Source organism: Drosophila erecta, unplaced genomic scaffold, assembly GCF_003286155.1.
Source record: "Drosophila erecta strain 14021-0224.00,06,07 unplaced genomic scaffold, DereRS2 tig00000021-arrow-pilon, whole genome shotgun sequence".
NCBI classification, from domain to species: Eukaryota; Metazoa; Arthropoda; class Insecta; order Diptera; family Drosophilidae; genus Drosophila; species Drosophila erecta.
In genome coordinates, this window is record NW_020825198.1 from 8,599,705 (window position 1) to 8,618,129 (window position 18,425).

The window sequence follows — 18,425 nt, forward strand, 5'->3', positions numbered from 1 at the left end:
TGCTCACGATTTGTAAAAGCTTTAATACGCCCCAGAGCAAAATCCTGAGTGCACACAGCAGGAGCAGCCATCCAGCCATCCAGCCAGCTGGAGCGGCATCAGAAGCAAGTGCACTTGGAGAAATAAGGCAGTACTTGCTGGCTAAGATCTTGGGATGCAGAGCTGCGGGGAATGGGGGATGCAAGTCTTTCAATTTAATAGGATTGTTACAACTTTTAAGCTCGATTAGATACTATAATCCTCATAACACCCCAATTAGCTAGTTTTAATTACTATACTGAGATAAATTGCTTAATTACAGCAAGTGGGCACATTTTCTTGCTCTGTAGAGCATCTGCTGTGGCTTGACTTGCGTTTGCTTGGCTTCAAAGACAACAATGAATAAATTTAATTTTAGCTGCGGCCGACCTACCGCACATAACTCCAAGTTGTTGCCGTTGTCGTTGTTGCTGTCGTTGTTCATGTTGACTAAACACCTTTGAGTTGGTGCCTCGCCCTCTGGCAGCTGTCACACGGGTTGTATACGTTATATTTCCCCCAGCTCTACCACACTCCCTCTCTCGCTCTCTCTCGCTCACTCTCTGCTTGCTTGCTCTATCTCGCTCGCACTGAGTGCATTATAACTGCATTTTGGTTTTGATGACGTCGTCACCATCGTCGTCTGATTTGTAAATTATGCTGGGTTCATAGGGATTTCGCTGGGATCTCTTAGCACTCCTTTGGCACACAGCTCTTTGGGATATTTGAAGAGCGCAAGCTTTAGTCGTAGCTTTTCACCTTGCACAACCATGTGACTGGCGAGAGAGCCGAAGAGAGCAAGGATGCTGGTCGGGGAGCTTTGCTGATTTTCGCTGATTACGTAAATAAAGGCGAAGCCTGCCAGCCGAGAGCGAAAAACACAACCACCAACGGAATGTGTGCGGCCAGAACTGTTATAAACAATTTCACTGGAACACCCGAAGGCACACTCGTCGGCCGAAGGAGTCGAGCCGAAGCTTTTCGCGACCCGAATCCTAGTGCTTCGTACGTGTGCGTGTGCCCGTGTGTGTCTACACGAAATGGGGCGAGCAGAGCAGTCGCTGCGCTGCTGGAAGCTCTCCAAAAGAGATGGCGCGAGAGAGAGAGAGGGAGAGGGAGAGAGAGAGAGCGAGTGGGAGTGGGAGAGAGCGGGAGAACGGTAGAGTCCTGCTGCTCCGGCTGCCTGGCATATCCACATCCTTTGTGGTGAAAAGTCAGTCAGAACGGGAACGTCGTCGCGAGCTGTGCTTGGTAGCGCTCTCTGCCAGCTGTGTGTAACGCCATTTTGTAACGCGAACGCAATAGCCAGTCTGTGGACTGTGTCGGTCCACAAGTCCTTTCGTCCTTCGCCAAACGTCGTCGACGCTAAACGCTAAAATAAATCATAAATTCCAGAGTGTGTGTGTGCCGCCAATCGAATCGTAACGGTATCGAATCGCATCGCATCGCAACCAATCGCATAAAATCAAATAAAATCAAAACGGGTCAGGAAAGCTGGGAAAAGTCCGAGAAAAGTGCGTCAGCAGCCGTTGAGCAGCCACATCGCATCATCAGCGCTGAAAGTAGAGGCAGTGAAACTGAAACTGAAGCTCAAGCTCAAGCTGAAGCTATATTCCTGATGCCTCAGCGGGAGGCGGGCGGCAAAAAAGAAATCAAATTACAAAACAGCAACACACACACACGGGCACAGGCACACACACGTCGAATCAAGAGCACATAGATACACCAACACTTGTGTCGACAGAAGGACTAACACACGCAGCGCTGAAATTGACGCAGACCACAGACCATATAATTTAGCACACAAGTTAAACGCAATAACAAAATAAAAGGAAAAGCAAATTGTACAACAAATATACGACAGATGAAAATAGGGAGCACTGTATTGGTGTGAGTGAGTGTGCTTGTGAGCGAGCGGGGCGGGGGGAAAATCAAACGAAAATTTCGATTGTCAGGCCAGGCATTAAAGTCAAATTAACAAGTTGCAAAACCTGGCGCACCAAATGAAAATCCCGCCCAACAACAATAACAGAAAAAAGTGTTGAAAAATGCCAGAGCAGCTGTGAAGGATTCGAGGGGGATGGGGGCTTTGTAGGGACTACAAGGGTACAGGCAAATACCAACGCACTTAACACATATTTACCAACACAGCGGCAGCACCCAAAACACACACACACACACACACACCCGCACGCAGTCATTTGGGGGCACAACAAAAACAAGGCAGAAAAGGAAAAACTCGCTGAAAAAGTATAAAAAAAGTGGAAAAACTTGAAACGCGCCAGAGATTCGAGTCGTGTCGAGATTCCATGTTATATTGCGGACTTGTTTTGCTTCTCTCTCGCCTTTGTCCCTAAACACACACATATATATATATATATATATGTACATTGCCCAGATATTTTTAGCACGCGGGCGAAAATTTAAATCGCCATCGAACAGAAAAAGAATAAAAACTCGAATGCTAAGGCAAAAAAGAAAAACGTTTTTTCCCCAAACAGCGAGGAACTCTGTGCGTGTATGTGTGCTTTGTTTTTTGCGTGCTGTTTTGGCCAACAAAAGTAGGGCTAATAAAATATCAACAAGATGCCCACAAATACGAATGCAAAAATAACAAACAATAAACGAACAACAACAACAATAATCGTGCTGGTGGCATATTGAAAAGGCTGCGCCTTCTGTTGCAAGGATAACCGAGAGCAAGAAGAAGCAGCAGCAGCAGTAGCAACGTCATACATGTGCAAGGATATTATCAACGTCATGCCTGTCGAAGTTCACACAAACACACACACACACACACATACAAGTGCAGTCTCAGATAAAAAGAGAAAGACAAAGTCAGATAGCCCAAAGAGAGTGAGATAGGTAGCTGCAGCATTTGGTGTGGCACATTTGTTGTTGCTTGGCCCTACCAAACATTATATTTTTGGATACAGCTCCCACGTCCCTCTTGGGTGTCTCCGTGTGCTAAACGCATTAAAGCATCATTCGATGCGGATAAATCTATTAAAAATAATTACAACTGAAAGTAAATTATTCTTCAAGAGAGTGAGATCGAGATAGACGGATCCTGGGTAGAAAGGCCTGTGGCTGGCCAGGCATTAGGGGGAAATCTAATTTATCTGAGCCACATCCTCCCATAAAGTCCTCGAGTGGATTTGCTGCCACATTTCCCCATTCTTCATAAGCCCTAAAAGCAGGAGCAACTTTTTTAGCTAAAGACCCAAGCCGTTTATGTTGAGAAAAGGAGCTTTGCTACCTGTTTGGATGGCCAAACTAGTATCTCACTGATCCCATCTTTACTTATTCAGGACTCCCTCGCGTGCTAGGGAAATTTTTGAGTTGGGACCTCGCTGCTTGGCAATTTGGAAAAGTTTTTGGCCAGGAAACAACAATCGAAACGATATAAAAATGTCATTTAACACGCCAAACGAGTCGGAGTGTGTAGCGAAAAGTTTTCGTCTTTTGGGGTGGAAGGAAATTAACTTTATTGGCCGAATCAAGCGAAAATCGCTAAACAAATGCGCCCAAGCACCTTTTCAAGTGGTGGCTTAAGCCGAGACTTGGAGAAAAGCCCTGGCCATCCTTATTTTCTCATTTCCCAAGTTGCCAACTAGTTGAGCCTTGCCTTCCCCATCTACACACACTCACTCATGCAGTGTGGCATCTTCAGCACGCACACACAGTTGGCAACTAAACACATGGCAAATGTGGCAAACTTGAAACTTATCGACGGCTCTAATCTAAACGGGACAAGCTGGCCAAAAACTTTTGCCCCCGCCTGCCAAAGACACTAATTCGCAACTGGGAAGCCCAAGAGCCCCGGCTGCCTGTTTTTCGCATTGTTCATGCGGCCCAGAAAAGTAGGCTATAAAAACTATCAACACAACTCAAGTTTTGTGGCAAGTTGTTGTGTATGGGATTTCTTCTTAGGTGCAGCACAGCTCAAAACATAAAAATAGGAAAAGTTTTGTTGTTCTATTCGGCTGTGTATTTTTAAGTTTTCTCTGCCCCCTCCCGCCCTGCCCCTCCTGCCACTGGATCATATAATCCTTTCACTTAACAAGCAAACTTTTTGGCAGCAGCCAAAACGAAACGGTACAAAACGAAACGAAACGAAACGGGAGGAAAAAACTTTGGCAAACTCCTTTGCATAAACACAAACATGACCGTAGAGCGAAGCAGCAGTTTCCCGAGTCATATCTCCGTGTAGATGTAGACATGAAATTTATGCATTTGCTGCCAGCCCGAAAAGTATTTATGTATGCGCTTATAAATATATGCCCCCACTTCCACAGCGTGTCTGTGCAGATAGCCAACAAATTTATGCTAGCAATATAACAAACAAAATATTTGCGCACGAGTTGCAAAAACTTTCTCGCAGAGCAACTTTAAAATAACACCGAAGAAAAGCTCCGAGAATTTGGCCTAAAGTAAAAAAAAGGGCCGCATGCAACATTGTTTTTTTAGCCTTATATATGCTAATTAAAGCGCCTACGCCTAGACATGCATATATGTACATATGAGAATATTTGTCAGGGATTATTTTCGTATGCAGCTCGTTTTTGTAAAGTATGAGAAAGTCTAAAAAAAGATCTCTCTCCGCCTGGGTAATCCTGTTAAATATCCGGCGTCTGTCAAATGAAGAGCAACTTAAATACGAAGGCTTAAAAATTGTTTTCGAATCTTGCGAACTCTGTTTGCCTTTTTTGGTGATTTGTTGTCTCTCGTTTTGCCCTTTAAAAACTTTGCATTAATTCAGCTTAATTAGTAATCATTTCAAAAGCTAGGTGAATTAAAAAATAGACTTAATTTTGTTTTATTGGAATTCACCAGATTAGTTTTGCTAACGGTGAAACGGGTATGTTAAATAAATTGCAGCATAAACTTTAAGGATTTTCCTATCGAAGTAGACAATAAATAAAACCACAACAATTTAAGCTAAATGCAAATTTAATTCGGTCACTGCGGAATAATAAAACTCATTCGCAAAACCCCGAACAAACAGCAAAAAGTTCGGGTACTTTGTGATTTATAGAGCAAAACAAATATAATTAAATAAATCCTTGAATAAATATGTACATGAACAGCACATATACACTCACACACACACACACACACACACAAACTCAAACAAGCCGAGTGATTTCTTTTTTGCCACTCGCTTTGCTGGCAACAAGTAAAAATAATTAATTATAGATAAATGTGTGCGACGCGTGTGAGATAAATTGGCAAAGCAACAGAGCCAACAGCAAAGCCGAAAACGAAAACGAAAACGAAAAACAACCCCTGCTGCCGATGTAATAAATGACTGTGCCGCAAAATGAGCTTTTAGTTTAATTAATCAAATGAATAATAATCAGCACTAAATAGTTGAGGCCAGTGGAAAGTGCCCAGTGGCAGTGCAAAGTGCACACACACACACAAACAAAAATGGCGGACTAGCGCCGGATGTATGGGATACTGAGGACAGGACATCGGCATCGTCAAGGACGAAAAGGACCTCGCCTCCGTTGCTGCCGCTGTGATTCAGATTCATTCTGGCCGCCCAACAAGGCAACAACAACAGCGAGCGCGGCGATTACAGCGGCGATCACAGCGGCAATAGTGGTGCGATCGGTGGTGCAACGCCATCTCTTAGTGGTGGTGGTTGTGTTGGTGCGGCTGCAGGCGATCCTGCGGGTCCCGGAGGAGGAGGAGGCGGAGGAGGAGGCGGAGGAGGTGGTGGAGGTGGCGGTGCTGCAGGAGGAACTGGCAACGGAACCGGAGTCGGAAGCGGAAGCGGAAACGGAAGTGCTGGCGGGGCGGACTGCAGCAGCGACGGCGATCCCAAGAAGACCTTCTCGCTGCACTGCTGTTGCGTGATCGTCGACATCACACCAGTGGCGCATCCAGGAGGACGCCTGACATCGGCAACAACGGCCTCGGGAAGGGATGCGGGTGGAGCCGCCGCTGGCGGAGGTGGTGGTTCCGGTGGTGGCGGTGGCAGTGGCTTGGGCCTCGGCCTCGGCGAGAATGTCTCCCAGTTGGCCAGCCAACTCTTTCGCTTTGGCAGCAAAAAGCGTCCTGGCGTTTGCATCTGCAATGCCCAATGTCGGCTGCAATCGCTGGGCGAGACCCAAGGCAGCCTGGGAGCCACCACAATTAAGACCCATCATGGCAGCCTGGACAGATTGCTGCAAAAGGGAGACGGCACTGGGACAGCAACCAGTGGTGAGCGCTCGATAAGCTGGGTGGTGGATGGTGGTGCGGCGGGCTCTGGTGCCCTGCTTAACGCCTCCTCCGATGAAAGTGATGACAAGAAGAAGAAACTGGACGAGGGCAACCAGTTGCCGCCACCGCCACGCCCACCCTCGCGGTCACATGCCAAGCCCACGGCCAAGGAGGAATTCGATCGGGGTGTGGAGGTGGAGAAGTTCTATCACCAGATCAACGGCGACATCTTCGAAATCACTCGCCGGGTGAGAGCTCGCGATGAGGAGACCATGGAACAGAAGTGCATCCGGCGGAAGGGATCGGTGAGGCTGACCGAACCCATGGGTCATGCCCACGTGCGGATTGAGCAGAGACCTCAGTTGCCACCGAGACGGCAGAAGAGTGCCGAGGAAGTGGCCACCATGCCAAAGAGTGCTCTGCGCCAACCGCCGGAGCAGCTGGAGTGGTTCGATCGTCGGGCTCAGCAGCGCCACTCCGCCCGATCCGCTGAAGGTGGCCAGGTGCGGGAGGAGACCATGGAGTGGCTGAAGCTCCAAAAAACTGCCAGTCCCATCCAGCCAGTGCGCACCTCGTCGGGTCCCAGTGAGATCACAGTCCTGAAGGACGAACTGCCCGACTGGCTGCTGGAACATCTGCCGCGCAAAAAGGAGCGGGAGCGAGATCGATTGCCTTCGGATGCGGACAAGGCTGTGGGCTCTGCGTATGCAAAGGCCCTGGCGGATCTTCTAAAGAAACCCCTGTCCCGACAAAGTTCCGGACCCTGTGAGTTCTCGCTGCTGAAGACCGATATTGTGGAGTGGCTCACCAAGATGCAGGGCAGCAGTGGAACGGAAAGGGGCAAGTCCCGTCGGTCGCATCATCGCCGAAATGGCAGTGGTGGCGATGCCCAGCCCCGTTCCAATTCCCAGGAAGATGCCCAAGATCAGTCGAAGACCAGCCATCGGAAGAGACACTCCCTGGGACACAGTGGAGCAGTCAGCGAAGAGGAACAGCAACAGCTCACTGCCGATTGGATAGCCTATCCTCTCCACAAGCTGCAATCGCTCGGAAAGCAACCGCCTCCAGCACAACCACCGGAGAGGATGAACATTCCCAGTGGCTATGCGGTGCCCAGTGCCCTTTCACACACTCCCTTATGCCAGCGGAGGGAAGAGCGTTCCCGGGAGAGAAGACTGCGTCACTCGGCCAGCGAAGTGGTGGGGAGTGGTGGGGCAGGAGCCGCATCCACATCAAACACCGCCCATCTGGAACGGCTGTATGCCAAGCCGCACAAGGAACGCTATCAATATGTACCGAAAACCAAAGAGTCAAGTGGTAGGAAGGAGCGTTCCCGGCGCCATCAGACCCAACGGTCCGCCACGGTCTCCGACATGTCCGCCCAGCGTTCCGGTGGCCACAAGCGCAAGTCCTCCAGTGCGGAGAGGGCTCCTCGTTCACCATCCCCGGGACCCTGTACGGATCCCGATTGTCCACTACTGCCCATCTGTACTGATCCGCACTGCCGGTACCAAGAGTGCCAGGCGAGGCAGTGCATCACGTCGTCGGTGAGCTCCGTAAATCTGGCCAGACATCAACAACTGGCGCAGGTGCAACTGCATGCGGTGCCGGCTCATCTGGTTGGAGCCATGGGTTCCGATGTGCCAACGACACCATCCACAACGGCCACGCCTCCGCCGCCAACAGGAGGAGGAACTATGGCAGTTGGAGCAACCGGAGCTACCGGAGCAGGAACGACGAGCGAACGCCGCCTGGTCATCTGCCACGATTGTCGATCCTGCGCCCCGCTTCTCAGCTGCCGGAATCGCAAATGCCTCAACGCCGCCAAGTGCAACTCACTGCCTCGCTGTGCCGCCGACTTCAATCGCCTGCGCACCCAGCTGGCCCAGCCGCCCACCACATTGGATGACATTGAGCCGGCGCCACTGGACGACCTGGAGATGCAGCCACTGCCCTCGCCACCGCATCAGCATCCGCACCATCACTATCGCAGCAATTCCCAGCCAAACACCCTACAGAGGGGCGACTCTGCCAGTTCCGCAGGAATGGGAGTAGGCGTCGGAGGAGCGGGACAGGGTGGTTTAGGAGGACCGGGATCGGGACTCGCTTGGCTGGAACCCACAACCACGCTAGTGCAACCACTGCCCGCCTATGTGCACCACTCGAATGGCAAGCTGATGAAGTCCGCCTCGGCTGCCTCGCTGAATTCCCGAAGACGGCGCCACAAAACCGTGCACTTCGGCGAGAATCTGCTGCGGGAGGTGTGCCAGAACAGGAAGCTCATCAAGACGGAGGCCCAAGTGCCCTCCGGCTCGGCGCCCATGAAGGCCAACATCCAGATGCTCTACAACTTCGTGGAGGGTGTGTTGAGCGCCTGGGTGGACGACGACGAGGATCAGGTGCGCTCTGGTGCCGAATCGGAGCCAGAGCACGGTGTGGTGCCCATGCAACCGATCCACAGATGCAACCGCCTGCGTTACCAGTGCATCCGGCGCGTTGTCGAGGAGGCCGCCGACCTCCAGGGCACCCTGAAACTGGGCAACTCCCGCTATCGCCATCGCCATTGGCGCAGCACCGCCAAGCAGTGCAACGAAATGTTCCTTCGCAAGGTAGGAAGAGCTGATCCTCTAGAGAACTCACTTTATTTCTTCTAGGATTCCTTGTCTTTCGAGCAAACTTGAAATTTCTGGAGTATACAGGATCCATAGTATTAGTTTGGGAAATTAATTCATATTTAATTATGCTACAGGCTATCAAATATGGTATGAGATGTGCTTTTCAACACATTTCCCAAACTCCGGATTCCTCATTTAGAAAGCCTTCGTTCTAATCCTCGCCATGCCTTCTGCCAATCGCTTTCGTTGGATACATTTGTCAGACTTTGAACTGCTTTGAACTTTTACTCCCGTGGAAATGAATGAAAAGCGCGCGAGAAAATGTCGCCTTGGCAGAAAGAGCATGTACCAATTTAGCCACAAACTCATACTCACGCTCACGCTCATCCCACCGCGAATTCCTTCAGTTAAGTGTATTGTCTGTCTGGTACAAATTCATTTGGGCTGCCTAACAAAACGTTGATCAAAGCCAAAGCATCCTTTTCACGCTCGAGCTGCTCCTGGGCTCCTTTCTGGCTCCACAAAGGAGCAATAAATTAGAGCATTAGCCCCCAAACCTCCCCGAGCCCACGCCATTTGGAAAAAGCTCTTAACACACGAACAAATAGCATTCGTTTTGGGGGCGGAGTGGGTGGTGTAAATGGGAAAATGTGTGGGGATGGGAAAAACTGGTACTTGTATTTAGTTTTTCGGTAATGAATGGCATTGATTGCAATACGCATGAATCAAACGGCTTCAAAGTGATAAAAGGCCATTTGTCCGAAAAAGCTGATGGAAAATTGAGAGAGAGAAATCTATGGAGTGGGCGTGGTCCCGAATGGCAAATGGGAATATGGGTACCGATGCAGGAAAGTATCTCAAAATAGGTAGATAAAGAATGCCGTGCAGTGATATATAGTATAGATTTCAAATGTGAGTAACAACTTCAGAATTCATTGGAAACACGCACGTATGTTCACTGTGTGTGTGTATGGGTGTTTACTTTGCATCCATGTAGCTACGTTTGGTTAACTTAACAAGCAAATAGATACATTGGTCAAGGGTTTCACGAGCAATGCTTGAATCTGCACAAAGATACCGAGAATACACATATTCAAATGAGTGAGCTTCAATGGAGGGGCTTCAGTTGGCTTATCAACTGAATGGGTCTGCATATTAATTAATGGCCAGAGCGTCGCTGAAAGAGTTTCTCCCGAATCGGAGGAGGGTATGGCGCGAATCGGATTTACCGGATTAAAGGTGGCATATCTGCGAGCTCCATCGTTTCCATGCCCCGTTGCTCTAATTAACGCTTGTTACCTGTCCACATGATCTGAATACCTAAATGTTTCATGTCCTGTGATTACTGCACACACACACATACACAACAAGCAATCCCATCCAATCCATTCCATTACAATCCCATCCCATTCCAGTCCCAAGGTTGCCAAGTCGCTTGTTAATTTTGATTGATTCAATGCTAAACAGTTTCACCTTCAGCCAATTAGGTGGCTCAGCTCAGCGCTGGATGGAATATTTAATCAAATCGGAATGACACTGCAGGTTTACCACCTGCCACCCACCCGCCGCCAAGACCAAGTGGAAACCCCAAACGAAATGAGCTGTGGGATAATTCCAAATTGATTTTCGCATTGCAATGCAGCAATTTGACTGGGCGAGCGAAAAAATAGATAGCGAAACTTTACAAGTCGACAACGAAGGGGGCGATGATGGATCTTGTCTCTATCTTTCGATTTTAGCCACATCTATATATTCAACCTGGCAGATTTCTTCGTGTTTGAATCAATTTCGTTTGGCTAACAACATTTGCGCCGGCAACGAAAACTTCTTTAATGCCTCACTTAATCGCAGCAATGCCAGAAACGTGCCACAGCCACCGAATAACTTTTTCCCAGCAGGGACGCCAGGGTAGCAGGATACCAGGCTAACCTTGCCATCCGTCCGCCCCCCGCCAATATAGTATACATATATGGGTTATATGGATCCTGCGAGGTCGCAGCCCCTGCATAAACACTCTATCAAATATTGTAATTTTTGACAGCGACATATGAAAAGATTTTGCCCCATCAAAACGAAGATGAAGTCTGAAGGTCTGGGAGTCTGGGCGTCTGGGAGTCTGGGAGAGGTGACAATGGCAGTGGCAATGACATGGCATCCCCAGCTCATCTCGTCCACATTTGACATTCAAAAGTCATTGATAATTATGGCTGAAACGTGAACGACAGCCGCATCGAGGGATCACAATCAATTCTTGATTAGAAATCGTAACGAAAGCACCTGGCTCACCTTCTGCGTATAAGTTTGGCGCTGGGGATGGGGCTGGGACTAGGATGTTTGGATGCTTGGATGCTTGGATGGACTATATGGATGGATGTATAGGGAAACCATCAGTGAGCCTAAGTGGGCGGGCTCGCCTGTGCGTAAATTGAATTTTGATTTTGCACCGATGCTGAGATATGGCGTATTAGGCCCAAAGTAATCAGATGGGCAAAGTGATGGGTATGTGAGTGGGGGTACAAGGATACCTGAATACCTGGGGAATGCCCCGACTGGCTGCCATTTAATCTTTTGTGTGATTGTTGCTGGGCCGTGTTCGCAGTCGCATTCGTGTTCGTGTTTTGGGTTGCCCATTTAGGCTTACCCATGTGAGCGTTTTTGGGCTAAATCGGAAGGGAACACTGTCCTTGGGTGGAAGTACCATTGTCAGAATCAGGGACTCTGCTCGGCTGATGAAATTCAAGAAACAAGTTTGCTGGCTGGTTGATGTACTACAACCTGCTGCCACTTTTGGGCCAATTAAAAATTCATGAATCATTTGACAAACTCCTTGGACTCGGGCCAATCCCTTCTGGGATGACCAGCCGGAATGCCAAATGCGTGGTAATCTGTTGTAAAAGGGTAGCCAAGTCCGGAGTCCGGACCGCTTTAAATCGCCTAATTTGATTAATAGAAAGGTATATTTTTCATTAGTCCTTAAACTAAGATGTCTCAGCAGAAAGCTGCCTTAATATCCGTAAATTTTCCACTGGGTCACTCTTTAAGTTCAAGTGGTGTATACATACTAGAGGGTGGCGTTCTGAGGTGGGGCTCCACAACCCCACCCACATTTCAATTTCCCTGACCCATTCTGCAACAGTTCCACTCGACAGCTTCCGCTCGGCTTGATGATTTCATGGAAAACTTCATTGAGCAAGCGGAAACTATTTCGTTTTGGCGGAGTCCAGGTGCGGGAGTGTTTTTGAAGTTTCCTTTTAAATTTTCACCCAAACTCTTCGAGCCACTTAAAGTGACACGCACAGATATCGATTGGGACGACAGCTCATTCCATTCGTTTCCATTCCATTCCATCTACCATTACTCCCAGCTGCTCGCAGCTTGTAACCGCTTTGATCTGAGTGGGAGTCCTTCGCTTCCTGGCCACCATCAACATCATCGAGAGCCCCGCAGTCGCTAAGCAAGCCACGTCTCAGGTTGGGCTCCTTTTGGTTATTTGCATGCCTTTGCACTGCTCTTCGATTAATATAAAATTTGATTAAACTTGGTCGCTCCGGCCGATGCTGCTGTGGGTTAAGTACACATGACCCAACTGGCAAAAGACGGTGACTCTGCGCCACGGGTGGGACTTCCCAGCCCGTGAGCAAACATCAGTGCCCCAGAATAAAGAGGAGGCAGTCAAATAAATAACTTGTAAAACATGCATATGAGCAAAAATGTTTGAAAATTGCCAAAAACGTAGGCAGGGGTGGACGGCTGACTGGCTGGAGTATCGAAACCAGGAGTAACCAGGCAACCGGGGAGGAGGTGGAGCAGCGGGAGCAGCAGGAGCAGGAGGAGGACCCCAAGACCTGGTCGAAGGACCCCAGTCACAGGAAGCAGAGACGAAACGAATAAACACATTGTAAATTGATTTCCTTGGGAACTGGAATAAAAATGGCATGAAAAGCAAGTGAGCGACAGTTGGGGCGTCGGGCAAAGTGGGCGTGGCCCCGGTCGCTACGCCCACCTCGATTGAAACGAATGAATGGGCAAACCAATTTTTATTGCCACGCGGGACACGTAGCCCGAGCGCACAGAGCCATCGACTTTGGTCTTGGCTTGAATTCCCACATGGACCGAAAGACTCCTCCTCCTCATCCCTTTTGGCCACCTCCCATCGTCCTGCAGAGAAGGCAAAAATGGCTGAGTGGCGAACGGAAGGAAGCTGTGAGATGGAAGATGGCCAGCCGGGGCAAAGGCAAACAGAATTCAGTCAGTCAGTCAGTCAGTGAGTCAGTCAGTCAGTTAGTGAGCCAGTCGAACGACCCGGCTTTTGATGAAATAACATTGCCAAGTAACAGTTTGCCTTTCGCCATTTATTTCCCTTCTCTCCCAGAGATTCTCCCAGCCATTTTGTCAATTGTTGTCTGGGCCTGCCCTATCTCTATCTGTCGAGGTCCTGTCCCCACACCCTAGCCTCCTTTTCGTCCACTAAAAATGCAGGCGAGAAGAGAAGACAAATTGCTTTATCGACGACATACGTAACAAATGTTGCTGTCGGCACTGACAACAACAACATCACAGAACAGCAGCGGCAGCAGCAGCAGCAACCTGGCCATCATTGGTTTCAAATGGCTTCGTCCTGCGAGGCTTACCAGGGGATGCCATCCTGCCCAGCCGCTGCTGCTGCCAGCTAATTATGACTTAATTATTTCAATTATTTTCTCTTCGATTTATTGAATTTTATCGCCGGCAACCGAAACCTCGTACGTGTTGCTGTTCGCCAGGCGCCCTAATTAAATTGCCTGTCCACATTCTTGATTCCTGATTCTTGATTCAGACTGAGACCATCCCTTATTCCTTCTTTTTCAGATTTCGGACGATGATCGAATGAGCCTAACTACCGCCGTTTCGGATGAAGATGATGGGGAAAGTGTCATGGCGTCACCATATAAAGCAAAGGCAACTGGCACCGCTGCATCCTCCTTCAATTGCACGGGAGCAGTTCGCAAAGCCGGGTAAGGAATCTGCTCCTGGGAATCCGGCGGAATTTATGCCCCCCGTAGATATAATCTGGCAGCTGGAGATAGCATGCGATGGGATGGGGTGTTCCTTGGCTGTGGCCAAGCCTGCTCACGTCCAACAAGTCATCATAAATAACATACCAGTCGGTGGGTCCATGGGGAGGCTCCTCGGGGAGCATAATTTCACAGTGATTAAGGGTTTGGTCAGAGGTGGAGAAAGCAGTGGCTGGGGGATTAACGTTATTATGTCCATATAGAGGGTATCAACGTTGCGATGGAGCCTGCACTGAAGCGAGATTTGGGTAAGGGACCATAACTTTTATTTAATCTTGATTCATATTAGCAGCCAGGTCTGTATAACATTGTATTTTCGAACGTGACTGTCCTTTAGATGGCTTTTTCGATTTATTAATGAACGCCCTGCTTTTTTATAAATAAGAAAGGATTAAAGAGCAAAAAGTTTTTATTTTATTGCCTAAACCATACTTTATATATTCTTAAAAAATACATTAATGATTGGATTCGTTTGGTAGTTTTTGTAGCAGCCACGCTTAGCATGTTAGAGAAACAAAAGGCATGCCAGGGTATGCCCAAGTCGATCCCTTCTGTTACCTTACCTACGTTCTTATGATAAACTGCTCGAAGACTTATGTACACAGGACATGCCCCATCCCATATCGCCGTATCTTGATTAACTTGGAAGGTTAATGGGTTGATGGCGAAGCTGTTGAAGTTCTCCCAGGGATTACGAGTGGCAGTTTCCTGCCTGCCCCCCACTTTTACCCCCACTCTTACCACCCACTAACCCACTCTTAACCACATCGAAATGTTTGCTTGCAGCTTCCTATCGGTAAAGAAATGGTTACTACGCAAGAAGCACCAGATCGAGCTGGCAAGAAAGCGGGGCTGGAAGGGCTACTGGGTGTGCCTGAAGGGCACCACGCTGCTCTTCTATCCGTGCGATTCCCGGGAGGGCCGGAGTGTGGAGGCGGCGCCCAAGCACTTGATTATCGTGGATGGTGCAATTATGCAACCGATACCGGAGCATCCCAAGCGCGACTACATCTTCTGTCTGAGCACGGCGTTCGGCGATGCCTATCTTTTCCAGGCGCCCTGTCAGGTGAGTATCTTTATTGCAGTGCTGCTGGCTGTGGGTGTGGGTGTGGGTGTGGGTTGGATTGGGTCGGGTTTTGGGATGAGTTGAGTTGCGTTGCGTTACGTTGCGTTGCGTTGGGTGGATGCGAGTGCCCCAGGATATGCTCGCTCTCATTTCGAGCAGTCAATATCCAAGGGAAGTCCTTCAAGAAAGCTTTGAAAGACTGGCCTTGCCGCGTCCGAAGTCAGAGCATAGCAAGATGGCAGCGCAAATTTGTTTGCACAAGGATATGCAAGGATATGCGAGCCCTCGCGGGTCCGAGTCGTCCTGCTCTCTCGTAATCGCCAGCCTGACTGAAATGTATGCCATAAAGAAACCGCAGATGGCGATGCACTCTGAAAAATATACACCCCTTTTGGACTTATTATTCTGTTCCGACTGAGTGAAGAATTTACTGCTTCGTTCACTTATAATATATATATTTATATTTGTTGATCACATACAGATATATACAAACTCTAAGATGGCTTTAAGTTCGGTTCAAAGCTTTCATTTGTTTCGTAGTTATAAGATGTTCATATAAGATGTTCATCGCAGATAAGTTCTCCATAATCTGGGGCTTATCATTTTAAAGTCGTTGTCTTGCGGAATATTAGGGAAGGCATTTTTCATTAAAGTCATAACTGGGGCACAATTTACAAAACGAGTCCAATGCATATTTCTGCGAGTGTGCATAGATGCAGATGCAGATACAGGACGAGGACGAGGACATGGACATGGACGAGGACGAGGACGCTGGCAAGGCGCTGACTGACGCAACCCGCAGAAGTCTCCTCGAGTGAGAAAGAGTAAGATATGCACTGAACGAGAAAGAGAGAGAGAGAGGGGGAGACAGAGAGAGAGAGAGAGAGAGAGAGGGAGGGGGGAGAGAGATAGAGGGCCCGGGGGCGGCTTAAAGTGTGAGCCATGATTGAGGTGGCGTTGACTGACTGCCAACTGGCAGATTGCCTTGAACAGCTGCAGTGGCAGCAGAAGCAGCATCCTTGTGGCAGCCCTAAACTGTTACATGTCTCAAAGGCATACGTTCGGCATGGCCCTCGTCGTCCTTTTCGTCCTGCTGGGGTGTTGCCAACTCTCGCTGCCATGGCCCAACGTGATTTGTCATTAAATTTGCATAACTGATAGCCAGCGATGAGCGGGGATGAAATGGGTTTTGCAAATGGGCGGCTCCGGATGGTTGGATGGTTGGATGGCTTGGATGGCTTAGATGGCTTGGATGCCATTCGGTTTGGGGGACAAGTTCGACGTTTGGCGCTGGGGAGCCATGTCAAATTGCTTGCGGTGCATTTGGTCTGCAATTTGTTACAATGTTTCCTCTTTAACATCCGCACTCTGTATCCATCCGCAGGTCGAGCTGGAGAACTGGGTGAACAGCATTCACAGCGCCTGTGCCGCCGCCTTTGCCAGGCACCGCGGAAAAACTGGAACGCTACACCTGCTCCAGGAGGAGATCTTCCGGCTGGAGAAGGCCATTGAGTCGGTAAGTAAATACGTTGCCATCAAGTGCGGCATATATCTATATGCATACACATACTGGCCGCAAAGACGCAAAACCAATATACATTTCCATACACATTCAATGTGGGCTTGCGAGCGTGCAAAAGTATTCGTTGCGGTTTTCGGTGCACCAAGCACCACCTGGAGAATTCCAGGATGAAATCCAAGGTGCATGGGCTTTGGATTGCGGTTGCATTTCGCATTTCGCATTTCGCATTTTGCATTTCGATGCAGACTCTGCTGCCGCTTTGTTGGCTCAGGAAATTGTTGCTGCTCGAGAGTTAAGTCAATTTCGCCAAGTGGCTGCAATGCAACATGAATGGGCCCAAACAGCCATCCGCATGCAGTCCATACAGTCATGTGAAAAGGGATAACGCTGCGTTTCGTCGCCGTAAGGCCGACTAAGCTCCACTGAATGGCATATGCAACAAATAACCCATCAATTGGTATCGCTTACGAATGCATCATCGAGCATGCCATTTGTGCAAATAGCAAATGGGATTTTAACTATTATAGATCCCACTGTATGAATGCAGCACGCCATTGAATGGCAGATGAAAAGCGAATTAAATTAGGAAGCCCATCGAATGGGGATTAACTGCACATCAGTGCAGTTATGTGTTTGAATTTCTTCGGAGTTGGAAAAACATGTTGTTACGCCTGGTAAATGTTGTGAATATTGATGAGCGGGAGATTTGACCCGTAAGGTGAAGAGCATCTTATCATTTTACTTGTCAAGAGCCCGAAAATCGTTAAAAGCTGCTCTGACCAGCAAAATATTTATTCTCATTCAATTTTAAGAGAGTTGGGAATTCGGTATATCACTTTCGAGTCTACAGGTTCATAACTCATTGGAAACTCCATTGCCTGACGCACTGACTAATGTAATCGACTTGAAAAACAAATTCCCACAAATATATACGCGGCAGGACAACATTTTCTCAATATCGCGCTGTCAACTCAGAAGTCAACGGCACAAAAGGCGACGGAACACAACAATCGCATTTTCCGCCCGCATTTTCCGCATTCCCAACCAATTTCTCAGTCTCAGGCGATTCCCCAAAGATTTATGCCATTGTCGAAACGAAAAGTGCGGGATGGATGGATGGGGCGGTGGAAAGTGCTTCTACTTGCAACTATTTATGTATTTGCTTTCAAATCAATTCCCCATCAATTTCGCGGCAAACAGCGTAAAATTCCTTGCACTGCAATTTATTTTCCTCTCCAGCGAAAACTTTTGTAAAACGAAAAGGGGAAAATGGTAAGGGATTGGAATGCCTCGGTGGCTGGTTGAGTGAGTAGGGCTGCTGGAAAAAAAACCAAATCAAAGTGAGGAAAATTTTTGCGCGGCGCAAATCGCAAGACAAAGCGAAAGGAGGCAAAGATGGCAAAACGAATCGCAAGAGCAAACAGAATTGAACTCGAGCTGAAACTACAAGAAATTGCACTTGGCCCACGATAAATGCTCTGGATAAACCAGGCAACTGGAAATCGAGGCAGTGAGATATACAAGCATAGAACCCATCCAGTGGCCCGCCAAAGAAAGTAAACTTTATTTGTTTATTTATTTCTCATCATGTCATTTTCAGTTGGCCCCCACCACCCACTTTTCCGTTGTTGTTTTTCTGCGCTTTTGTTGTTTGTTAGTTAGTTAGAAGGACTCCAAAAGACAATTATGTTGTCTGTCCCATCCTCAAGAACTTGATTCATTCGTCTCTGTCGCCAGCATCGCTGCTGTTCCTATTTTCTATTTTCACTGCCTCAGTTGCTACAGTGTTTGCCGGAAAATTACAACTTCCGGTTATGGGAAATCCAACAAAAAGAAAGTTTTTCAAATTACTATGAGAGACTCGTAGAAGTTTGCTCAGCGCTCGTAATTAATAGCCGGCAAATAAGTTTGAAGGTTTTGAGCTTTTATAACTGATG

The 18,425-nt window shown here is 48.3% G+C and overlaps 1 protein-coding gene and 1 long non-coding RNA gene across 5 annotated transcripts in view; both read left to right on the forward strand.

Annotated features, from left to right (window-relative positions):
- The first annotated feature begins 1,220 nt into the window (after nucleotides 1-1,220).
- On the forward strand, nucleotides 1,221-5,283 carry LOC113563871. The gene is made up of 2 exons (XR_003407645.1): nucleotides 1,221-1,580; nucleotides 5,218-5,283. It is a non-coding gene; the product is annotated as an uncharacterized LOC113563871 (long non-coding RNA).
- A 274-nt stretch (nucleotides 5,284-5,557) lies between these two features.
- Nucleotides 5,558-18,425, forward strand: part of LOC6544675 (protein still life, isoforms C/SIF type 2) — a 51,296-nt gene continuing 38,428 nt past the window's right edge. For all 4 annotated transcript variants that reach the window (XM_026976454.1, XM_026976455.1, XM_026976456.1 and 1 more), the window contains exons 1-4: nucleotides 5,558-8,840; nucleotides 13,695-13,840; nucleotides 14,687-14,966; nucleotides 16,351-16,482. In XM_026976454.1, the coding sequence (XP_026832255.1) occupies nucleotides 6,504-8,840; nucleotides 13,695-13,840; nucleotides 14,687-14,966; nucleotides 16,351-16,482 (2,895 nt within the window). In that variant the 5' untranslated portion in view covers nucleotides 5,558-6,503. The remainder of the gene's footprint in view (nucleotides 8,841-13,694; nucleotides 13,841-14,686; nucleotides 14,967-16,350; nucleotides 16,483-18,425) is intronic.